This window comes from Lolium perenne, chromosome 2, assembly GCF_019359855.2.
Source record: "Lolium perenne isolate Kyuss_39 chromosome 2, Kyuss_2.0, whole genome shotgun sequence".
NCBI classification, from domain to species: domain Eukaryota; kingdom Viridiplantae; phylum Streptophyta; class Magnoliopsida; order Poales; family Poaceae; genus Lolium; species Lolium perenne.
This window is the reverse complement of record NC_067245.2, coordinates 20,335,570-20,347,846: the sequence shown is the minus strand read 5'-3', so window position 1 is coordinate 20,347,846 and position 12,277 is coordinate 20,335,570. Positions and strand designations below refer to the sequence as shown.

General features: G+C 41.8%; 2 protein-coding genes across 2 annotated transcripts in view; one reads left to right on the top strand and one right to left on the bottom strand.

Moving 5' to 3' along the window:
• LOC127331407 (uncharacterized) overlaps window positions 1-12,277 on the top strand; it is a 200,450-nt gene that overhangs the window by 8,060 nt on the left and 180,113 nt on the right. The gene's annotated exons all lie outside the window — the stretch shown is intronic.
• LOC139830071 (probable glutamyl endopeptidase, chloroplastic) lies at window positions 8,492-11,390 on the bottom strand. Its single transcript, XM_071825100.1, has 6 exons — window positions 11,148-11,390; window positions 10,260-10,461; window positions 10,063-10,173; window positions 9,920-9,968; window positions 9,711-9,817; window positions 8,492-9,624 (listed from the first exon to the last, which is right to left on the bottom strand). Exons 1-6 carry the CDS (start codon window positions 11,338-11,340, stop codon window positions 9,219-9,221), a joined length of 1,068 nt encoding a protein of 355 aa, XP_071681201.1. The 5' UTR covers window positions 11,341-11,390; the 3' UTR covers window positions 8,492-9,218.

Sequence of the window (12,277 nt, the reverse complement as noted above, 5' to 3'; positions counted from 1 at the left end):
TTATCGTGCAGAAGTAAATCCAAACGCCTTTTTTTCATTGCTCCTTCCTCCGTCAGCGAATAATAAGTTCTAAAATTTGACAACATTTTACAAAAAAAAAATAGCAATATGTGTCATGAAATTACTATATTATTAAACTACATGTCAAAATGAATCTACCAGTATTAATTTAATGTTAGGTATTTCGTTATTAGGGTAGGGCAGTCTTACTTTGTTAGATTTTCGATCAGGTATATCCTCCTACATGTGTGGGATGTTGCCTTAAAAAATAAATCTAGCTAGTTTTCGGTTTTTGTAAGATTCTGCCTTGTATTACACGGCCTTCTACATGTGTTAGACATAGACTCCAAAAGTTGATCTAGATAGTTTTCATATCTTGCAAGATTTCAGCCTATATTACAATATATTATCCCAGTCATGTGAGGCATGAGCTCGCAAATTATATCGACATAGATTTCACCGGGAAAATCCCGCTACATATACCGTGTAAGCTCGCACACTGTACAACACTTATATATCCACGTCTACTTTATGGTGGTGAGCTAGCTCCTGCCACAACTACCAATAATGTTTTCGTGATGTACTACACCTATTGATATGAAGTCATGATAAATGAAGTTGTCCGATTAATCTTATGTAGCGATCAAATGTTAGGACAATCATATCATTTGGTGAGTAGAAACATTTGACTGTTGACTTGGAATGTCACGACACATGACATCCCTAGATGAGTATAAACGTTCGAAAAGTTCACTTGTTACTTATATCTACTGATTGAATGTCACAACAAATGTTGCCGTTATATGAGTGGAAGACTTGATTTCTTGACTTAATACTTACATCTACATATCAAATGTTATTATACATTTTTTTTTAGCATAAACAATAGGAAAAACTCCCTAATGCGCCATTTTTTGTTATTATAGATGTTATGGTTAGATTCGTAGAACAAGTTGCAACATCCCGTGTGGGGCCTCGTAAACCATTAAAGACTTGATGAGTGTGCCATTTCTATTTTTAAAAAACATGTGAAATAATTATGAGTTTGATTGCATATTAATAAATGATATTTATATATTTAGAAAGTGAATGCAAATTATATGCTAAAAATGACATCATTTCTTCAACATATAGGATATGTTTCATGTACACATGATATCTCTTCATATAAGACCAACATGAGTTATCTAGCTCATGTAGGGGGGAATTATTAAAAAAGTATAAAAATAATAATTTAATCATTTTTGTGTAGCTCAAACAAAGTATTGCAAACTGAGGTTTTTAGTTACATCATTGGCTACATAAAGATCTCTTACAATTTTTTAGTATGACTATTTACTTTTTAAATAAAGGGATCACGGGAGCTAGAAATCTCTACTCCAAAATATTATGATATTTACTGTGATGCGAGGGAAATCATCAAGTTCTACAAGAATCCACTAGTGTTGCCGCGGCAATCTGAAAGATCGAGATGTCGCCTAGAGGGGGGGTAAATAGGCAATTACAAACTCTTGCGGATTTGTCTTGTAAGAATGCGGAATTAAACTATCGTTTAGTTTACAAGCACAAACCCTAAATATGCTAAGCTCAACTAAGTGTAACAATAGCAACTAGAGCTAAGCAAGATAGGCACAAGATATATGTAGCACAAGTGATAGCAAGATATATGTACTTCAAGCACGATGGCTATCACAAGGAAAGAGAGCTCGGGTATAGAAATAACCGAGGCACGCGGAGACGAGGATGTATTCCCGTGTTCCCTTGCTTTGCAACAAGGTACGTCACGTTTGGAGGAGTGGAGGTCCCACGAAGGATTCCTCGCGCCACGAAGGCTCACCCTATTCTCCGAACCACACCCACGAAGGATTATGGCCCTTTCCTTATGGTTAGCTTTTCCTCCGCTCCGGAGATGGCAAGCTCCACAACCACTTCACAAGCTCCACGAAGGAGAAGCCCGGGCCCCTTCACAATCTTCCACGAAGAGATCACCGGGACACCAACCAAGCCAACTAGGAGGTCACCCTCCAAGAGTAACAAGCTCACGGTCTCTCACTCGAACAAATCGTGGTGGAGAGCTCAACACTATGCAATGATGCAAAGCAAGAACACCGGAGGTGTTCAAGTCCTTCACACTTAAATCCCACCAAAGCAACGAATGCTAGGATGAGATTGGAGAGGAAGAACAAGGGGGAAAGTCAACCAAAGACTCCAAGATCTAGATCCCAAGAGATTCCCTCACTTAGAGAAGAATTGGTTTGGTGGAAGTGTAGATCTAGATCTCCTCTCTCAAATCCTCAAATATGAGCAAGAATCATGGGGGGGAACAAGAGAGAGAGCAACTTCTTCAAATGCAACAATGGAGGTGAGAGAAAGGGAAGAAGTAACTTGCTCAAGGTGGAAGAAGAGCTATTTATAGCATGGGAGCAAAGGAAACTGTTGGGGGAAAAGACAAAAACGGGCGGAAAAACGGGCGTAAAACGGCCCGGCCGGTCACGAGCCGGCCGACCGGAGCAGCGGCCGGCCAGCCGGTCAGCAGCCCGGTCGGACCGGCCCGAATCGGGTGGCAGCAGACGCGCACCGGGCGGCGGATAGGCGAGGAGCGCGCGGGCGCGTGGGCCGTGCGGGGCGGAGGCGGCCCAGTGGCGCCGGTCGGTCCGGAGGAGACGCCGGGCAGGCCGGAGGCGGACCGGAGCATGTGACCGGTCACGGGCCAAAGGCCATCGCCGCGGCCGGATGGCACCAGCGCCGGACCCGGTCGCGGACCGGGTGGGCCGGTTCTTTGGGCCGGTCGACCGGCCGGCTCCCTCCCCTTTTTCCCTTTTTCTTTTTATTCTTTTCTCATCTTTCCTATTTCTTTAATAACTATTGCTCCCGAACTCCGATTGACATGAAACCAATTTTGTTGGAAATATGGAGACTCCTCTCAGAACATTTTAGATGATTTTAGAGAGGGAGTGTCCCACCGTCAAGAACCGGTGAAGACGTCCAAACTCGAAAACGCAATAGAAGATGCATGCGGATTCCGTTTTCGATGAACTTGGGCTTGTTGTAAAGCTAGCAACAAGCTCAAGAACCTCACACAGATAAACACCAAGAAGCAATAAGGATATGCAAAGTATGCAAAGGATTGAGCTCCCTAAGACGATGTGATCAAGTTACCCAACCGAAAGCCCCTCTTAATAGTGCGGCTATGTATCCTATAATCCGGTCTCCCATCAACCACCTTGAGACCGGTAAAAGGAAAACCTAGCAAGGTCATACCTTTGCCTTGCGCATCCCATCACTTGATCATTGTCGCTTCGTGTATACTCACAAATGCTCCCCCATACACTATGATGGGAAAGCTCTATTGATGCACATCTTCACATGTTCACTATCACCAAATGGACGGCAAGCTTCAAGCATGTGATCCACTCAAGATGCTCATCTTGAACTTGCCCAATTCAACCTTGTATCTTCTCATACTCACTTAAGATAGAGCATGGCTAATATTGAGTTCCACATAAGAACTCCATCTTCATTTCTTCTTCTTGATCATATCACATATATATCTTCATACCGATGATCTTGATGCCAATACACAAGGTATATCTTTATCTTCATGGCATCCATACTTGAATCCAACACATGGAGAGCAAGTAGATCCTATGGAATATTCCTTCATATAAACTCAATGAAAACATTAGTCCATAGGGGTTGTCATTGATTACCAAAACCACACATAGGGGCAATGTACTCTTACACAATCCGCATGGATGCGTGAATGGAGTATGTTACGTCCTACCATGCAACCTCTCCTTGAAGCCAAGGCTCCACCTTCATAATCACAGACTATAAAGATCACGTGCAATCCAACTCACCGCTCTTAGGAAAATTCATCATGCCTCATTTTGTTTAGATATGTTTTGTTTTTGCAATGCATAATTAAGTTCCATAAGATTTCTTCTAGCCTCACCTTCCTTTTAAAACATCGATTTATTTTAACTCTAAAAAATATTTAATTACTCTCACCAATTTTGATCTCTAGTATTAATATTTGAGCATGCATATTATTCTCTTCGTAATGGTGAACATTTATGATGTATACAAATATTTTTTGGGTATATATCATACTTTTTTTATTGGATAAATATTGCCCGTTCAGAAAGCCGACAATCATGAACGCCCAAAAAAAATATAAACACATACGGCCAAATTAATCCAACTATGTAATACCTCATATGTTGTTGCAGGAATGTGTTGGTAAAAAAATCAAAATAATTACATAAAAATTCTAAAAGGATAATTTGCGTATATGATATAAAAAAATAATGTCTTGTTAAATACATGGCGCTTTGCGCAAATGAATTCCCAAGACGAAGTTGGTGGTAAGTACAAATGATGTAACATAATACCGAATTACTAACGATAGATAGGATGACCATGGTAATATTTGGTTGAATGTATGGTCACCAATGTACTTATTATAGGAAAAATGGATAACTACATTCAAATCAAAAGATATATTTCTAGAAAATAAGATGTTATTCTAAATCACGAAATATGTGCAATTGCCTCAAACAGCAAGATACTTGTTCATTCCTTTCTAAGGCTTGGTTGTTTTATAATTTTAGTCCACACCGAGAGAACTGGCAACTAGCGAAAGTGTAAAATTAATCTAGAATCACTCGGGGGTGCTTGTGATAATTTTAACATGCATGAAAAAGAGGGGCAATCCACTTACAAAGGATTAGAAAATCCCAAGCCCGAGGCTGGTGCCGCCACGCCCTTCCTTCACATGAATATAGTTCTCAAACACCAATTCCCTCTTTTCCGTTGGTATCCCACACCAGTATCAACAACCATGAAGTAAACTCAGCCGAGTTGGGATCATTCTAAAGTGGCATGCGAGTATTTTGCGTGGCTTTGTCCTCCCTTGCATGACACTTAGCAATGATCCCAACTCAGTTAAATTTTATTTTGAGGTGGCTGATACAGGTGTTGGGATACCAAAGGAAAAGAGGTAGTAGATGTTTGAGAACCTCAAGGGGGTTCTTATCATGGAGAGTCCTAGGGATGGGGGCGTTGGCCCATGCTCGGAGAACAACATGGCCTTGATCATGAAGTTGATGTCGTTGATGAGAAAGTTGTCGAGAATTTTCTTGAACCTCTTGAAGTCACCGACGACGACATCGCATTGGAAAATACAAAAGTCATTGGGTCGCAGACCATCTCGATGTCTATTCATGTCGGGGATGTTTGCCAAATCCGTGGACTCCTCAAGCACTAATGTAGTGTTGAATTGTACCTCCTCCAACTGCAACTTTCCGGACTCCACCTTGATCATGTCTAGTATCGTGTTGAGTATATCTGCATGTGCAAACATACATGTTAAAAAAATGGACGATAAATCAGGATATGCTCGATAGAATAACTTACCACTTCTATATCAAAAAACACACATAACCAAGATAAAGAGTAAATGTGAGTCCCACAATAGAAAAAATACCAGTTATATGTGGCCACCTATTTTTTTTGTATGACCATCTATTTCAACTACCTTCAATGTTAATATATTTAAAAACTAGAATCTAATTCTTTACCAATCTGATATTTGTTTTGATGCAATCATTTGCATTTTCATATCAAAAAGAACAAAATAAATGTGTAAATTTTTACTCTTTTAGACCTAAAATTGTAAAAAAAAGTTATTTGTGTAAATTTACCTTTTATGGCATGAAAAATACGTAGTGATAGATTACATTAGAAAAATTAAAAAGTACAAAGTATATCAACTAAATAAAGTAGCGGGTAATACATAGCATTTGTGTATATATGCATTGATGGACCCAGGAACTATGGTTTCGTCAGGCAAAAGAAACTCACACAAAAAAGCATCCAAAGAGCAACCCATTAATATGTGCACAAGCTTAATTTACCTACTGGAGGCACCTCCTATATGGTACAATAAGAAGAGCATTAATTGTTCTCCTTTTACATTGGAGATGAGATAATAAAAAAGTTAAAAAAAGTTACCTCAACAAAGTAATATATTACCAACAAAATGGTTTTGGATGCCACTTTATACATCCAATATTTATCCAACACGAAGAAAGCAAACATCACTAAACACATAAATTTGGTTCCAGGAATGGCGACGCCGACATTGAGTACAATCTTACCCACGATTGAGGGAAAATACTTGTACTCAGCCTGCCCCAGCCAAACCTGGCGATGGAAGATAGTTGAACACAAAAAAAATATCTAGAAACACACATCAAAAAATTGATACAAATTTCTTAGATGGCAAGACAGAGAACTAGACAGATGTAAATTTTTAAATCATGAAGTTTCCAAAAAAAAAATTGTAAATCATAGGTTGGGGGACGAGGGTAAAAGCAGAGTAAGGAGCAACGACGTGGGGAACCGGAGAAGTCGGTCAATATTAGGGTATGTTTTTTCTTCATAGGAGAAATGCATCCCTTCATACATAGTTGATAATTATGAATGCATCCAAAATAAGATGTAAGCATGTACGACCAAATTAATTCAACCAATTGATATCCCACAAGTTGATGCGGGAATGTGTATTTCAGGAAGCTCTTCAGAATTACATAAACAAATGCTAAAAATAGAATATGCAAATAAGAGCTACAAAGAGAATTGTTGTTAAATACCTTGTGTTTTGGCACAATGAATTCCTAGTATCTAATTTTGGGTAAGTACAAATGCTATAACACGTTTACCATATTACGCGTCGCACAAACACGGAGGGCATCATAACGATGGGTAAGACTGCATCCACATGGTGGCGCCCCTTCTCTTCTCCGACGGTGATCGGGCCGATTTGGCCGCATAGGGAAAGGCGGCTAGTGCGTCTGGATTAGGGATCGGATTTGGATGTTATGGAGGGGAATTTGTGGAGAGCGTCCTTGGATGGAAGGAGGCATGGGTGGAATGTGATCTAGATCTGGGATTTGTGGTGGCGGCTGGGAGGAAGACGAGAGACGCTGCTAGGGTTAGTTTATATAAGAAGGGAATCGAGGGTGAACTCTTTTGGTAGGCCTGACATAACTAAGTTTTAGAGGGAAGAAAGCAACGGGGCCTGCTATGTTTTGATGGGCCATACCAATTTCTCTATGGATGGGAGCAAAGATGTCGCATGAGATCTTCATCCGCTTATATGGGTTGATGGGCCTGAAGGAGATCCATCACAAAATGTTAAAATCCATTATCAAATTGTGCCATCTGTGATGTTCCTTAGACTGTCTCGGGAAAATTACTATGGATCAACATGTTTTTTATTGTGTTATAATTGAAGAATGGCAAGGAAAAATGTATACTTTAGCTACAAAATAACATAGTAGATAAGATTTCTCGAATGTTTTAGCAATTTTTTCAATCCATGTCTCCCCAAAGCATTATGACATCCAATGGCCAGCCAGTGAGGACACGCGTAATCATCAGGACAAAGCCCCATGAGCCTTTCGCACGCACCCATGTACTACTTCGAGTTGCTGGATGCTAGCCCCCGCCCCTGCCCAAGTCTTCATCGTATTTGATATGCAACAACTTCGGTAGTCTTGCAAAGGGTTGTCTATCAACTACGACAAAAGAATGTTCGTGGTAAACATAAGGATGGAATTTCTCCATATGACATTCCACAAATTTAGGTCTCACTTGTTAGTTTAGTTTAAAATATTATGATAAGCTAATTCCCTACATTAATGCTCTAGTTTTCGTTCTTGTTTTCCTTGTGTTTTTCTAAGCACATTGAGACCATTCTGAAATTAGTACGGGTGGACAGTACGAGCAAATCTCGGTGAGAGCTGGTGAGCATGGCTTCTCCCATGTTGTGGGGCCCAACATGGATCGTGGCCGTACGAGGGTCCACGCCATGAGATCATGTGGTGGGTCATATCTGCGCAGAAGAATGGCTCTCATATACAAACCTCGTATGCACGAATCCGCCCCTACGCCATGCCTCCATACACACGAGGTACCGGTGCTCAAGGCATGCGCCTTGGAAGTGCCTGCGCGTCGCAAGGTTTTCTGTCACTTCTCCCTCATTCCTCGCCCATTGTTCCCAATGAGTGCATTTTCCATCATGTTTTTGGCATTAGCAGTATTTTGATATTTTACAGCGCTGAGATGCACATATTCTGCTTGTTCCACCGAGATCTCGGAAATAAAGAGGTTGGTGATCAAATCAATTAAAGCAATCAGTTTTTATACAAATATGCTAATTGGAGGTATTAAACATTTTCCATACACCCACCCACGCACCTGGGGATCAAGCCAATGAAGAAATTCATGAAGTCACGTTAATACAAGAGCTAAGAGCATCTCCACTCATGACCACCTTACGACGTCCGGCGCCAGACCGTATAGGGGGTGCCGGCGCGTAACCCTGAAATAGTGGGTAGCGGCGCCCAGTCGCATCCCCAAACGCCCACCCCCAAATTTGAAATATAAAAACACACGCCGATCAGATTTCTAGCCCACAAAAAGATCATTGTCTCGATGAAGCACATCGTCGCAAATGATAAGTCTTGACGAACACATCATCGCAAATTGCGACATAGAAATGTCTAGAGAACCAAAAAAAAGGAGGCACGCAGGCCGGTCGGCATTAGATAAATCAAGCAATTTCCTCCACCGGGAATCGGGGATGATGGTGGGCGTCGTCCACGTAGCGATCGGCGATGGCGGTGAGGCAGTCGACGGGGAAGCGTCAGTGGCCGGTGGAGTAGTAGTCGTCGCTGGAGTCGCGGTGTTGGGCTGGGGAGCAGGTGGAGCTTGACTCTCGGTTACGATCGTGGTGCGCTGCGCCGCACTCCAAGCCTTGACGTCGTCGTCATGGCACTGGTGTCAATGAGCAGGATCGCCATGTCCTCTTTCCTCTTCTTCGCGACGATGTTGCCCTTGATCAGGTCGAGCTTGATGTCATGTCTCTCCATGACCGACACCCACTACTAGGGTGGAGGCGGGGAGGGGGACATGGCGGCCCATAGCCTATTGGGCCCCTCCAGGCCTTTCACACGAAGCTTTTGAAACCTTTCGCGGATTATTCTAGACCTTCTAAGACCGTTCACGTTGTTGTAGTACCTTCCGGTACCTTCTAGAAATATCCGAAAACCGTTCTAAATACTCTCGTCATTATTTCGGATACCTCCCAAACAATCTAAGAATTTCCGAACAACCTTCGGGGCCACTTCCTTCTTTTTCTTCATTCGTACTCACATTCCAAATGTTGTTAAACCTTCGGGGCCACTTCCTGCTAGATATGTTTCTCTTAATCCTTCACCAGATGAGAAGTACTTGATCACAGGATCAAGTACTTCTCGGATCAAGTACTTCTCATCTGGTGAAGGATTAAGAGAAACATATATAGCAGGGGAGGCTACTGGCATCACTATCCCATCCAACGAGATCAGTACTAACTGAGAGGTTGCATAGTAATTGAACAATTCTTCCTCATGCAAATCTTTCAAAATTTCTTTCGTGGCTCGCATCCGGATGACATTTTTCTTCTCATTGGAACGAATCCTTGGACCAAAAGGAATCAACGGCTTCTTTGGTGAATCAACACGTGATGAAGGAACAGTGCAAACCAACAGAGTGGAATTATCCACCCAGACAAATCTGTAAAAGATCACAAGATGAGCGTTGATTTATGAGAGAATCAAATAACAGAAAGACAGTTCACCTGAAAAAACAATGGCACTCACAGCTCAAAAATAGCATTCAGTCTTATGTCTGTTGATTTGAAAAGTGGACGAGCTTGTCCACATTCAGCATCGGCGACCCACAATGCTAAATTGCTACCTTTGCTCACCTACTCGAGTCATGAAAGGCATCAACTAGATGAAAGAATCAGCAACCCATTAACCTGGGAAACGGTGCTCCCATTTCATAATCTAGAGCATCAGCTAATCACCTCATCTCCATAGTGCACACTGAAGGCCATGTGCTGACCATCTGGTGACCTGAAAATGAAATCCACAGATACAAGAAGAAACATGGTTGAGCAAAAAGGACCAACACATGTATACTACATTGAAGAATGTTTGCAAAAAATACCATGTTATGAAATTAATCTTTGCACCATCTGGGTACCCATGGACCACTTTCTCTGGACCCAAACTTCCATCATCCATCAGCAGATGGACACTAATCCCAGTATAAAAGGACCTGGAAATCAGCCAACCTTTAGGCTTTAGCTGCAAGAAGGTTAGGATCACATGCTCTCTCAAAATGACAAAAGGCATGTTACTTACATTCGACTCCTCGCGTTAGAACTGGGATCGATCCGAATACCAGCGAGTATTTTATCAGGCTTTGCAAGCTCGGACAATGGAGGCATAGCTCTACGTTTCAGGAACATGATCCTATCTCGGCGAGGGGAGACATAGTAACTTGGATTCGGTGGCACATCCATGATTTCCAGGATTTCCTTTGGAGGGGGGCGATATTCCGGCGCTGCAGGTAGACGCATCATGTACAACGGAACAATGGTTCTGCTAATTTTGTGGAACACACGTCCTTGTCTAAATTTCCCAATTTCTTAAGAAGTGAGATTGTGCAGTGGACAATGTGAGCAGCTTCATTTTAATAGGATAGGTGAAGCATATTTAACTCTGAACTTGCACTTTCGGGGAAAAAATGAAAAGGGCAAAAACAATATTTTCCTTGGCTAAACTATATAGATTTCAACCGATTTTGTTCCTCTAACATCACGAAGCATCTGAAGCTACAGCGCTTTCCTGATTAATCAAGGAGATTCGAAGCACTGAGGGTGTTTGTTGTGGCTTTTTTTGGCTTTTGGCTTTGGCAAAAGCCACCAAAAGCACCTAAATAGGTGCTTTTTTTGGCTTTTGGATTTTGGAAGCCAAAAACAAAGATCCTATTCTTTTGGCTTCCAAAATCCAAAAGCCAAAAAAAGCACCTATTTAGGTGCTTTTGGTGGCTTTTGCCAAAGCCAAAAGCTAAAAAAAGCCACACCAAACACCGAACTGAATATTCTCAAAACAAACAGGTCCCGACCAAAGTTCAGCATACTGCATACGAGACAACGGAATCTCCAGCCTTCTACCAAGACAACCCTAGCAAGAACTAATATTTTCGCCGCGCCCGACAATCAAGTAAAGCTCGGATCTCACGCTCACCTGCGTCGTCTTGCTGCGCAGCAGGGCCGGGCCGAGAACCGGCGGCGCATTTCGCCGAGAAGCTGGTGGGCGTGGCATGGCTCCGGTAGGGCAGGAGTCGCAGGCGCCGATGGGAGAGAGCGGAGGAAGATGATGCGGCTATGGAACTGAAATAGGCGAAGCATAGGCGCTTGTCTAACCTCTGAGGCAGCATTGCCGAAGGTCCTAACAAGGTGATCAGGTGTTCGTGCTGTGCTGTGCTGCGCTTTGTGTGGATGAACTGGCACGTTGAGTCGTCGTGCAGAAGTAAATCCAAACGCCTTTTTTTTCCTTGCTCCTTCCTCCGACAGCGAATAAGTTCTAGAATTTGACAACTTTTTACAAAAAATAGCAATATGTGTCATGAAATTACTACTCCGTATATTATTAAACTACATGTCAAAATGAATCTACCAGTATTAATTTAATGTTAGGTATTTCCAGGGTAGGGCAGTCTTACTTTGTTAGATTTTCGAGCAGGCATATCCTCCTACATGTGTGGTATGTTGCCTTAAAAAATAAATCTAGCTAGTTTTCCTCTCTTGTAAGATTCCGCCTTGTATTACACGGCCTTCTACATGTGTTAGACATAGACACCAAAAGTCGATCTAGATAGTTTTCATATCTCACAAGATTTCACCCTATATTACAATATATTATCCTGGGATAATATATTGTAATATAGGGTGAAAATCCCGCTACATAGTGTAAGCTCGCACATTGTACAAAACTTATATATCCACGTCTACTTCGTCTACTTTATGGTGGTGAGCTAGCCCGCTCCTGCCACAACTAGGGAAACACCCTTTATTAGATGCTCCAATAATGTTTTCGTGTCATGATGTACTACACCTATTGATATGAAGTCATGATAAATGAAGTTGTCCAATTAATCTTATGTACCGATCAAATGTTAGGACAATCATATCATTAGGTGCGTAGAAACACATGACTGTTGACTTGAAATGTCACGACACATGACATCGCTAGATGAGTATAAACGTTCGAAAAGTTCACTTGTTACTTGCACCTACTGATTGAATGTCACGACAAATGTTACCGTTAGATGAGTGGAGAGACTTGATTTCTCGACTTAATACTTACATCTACAT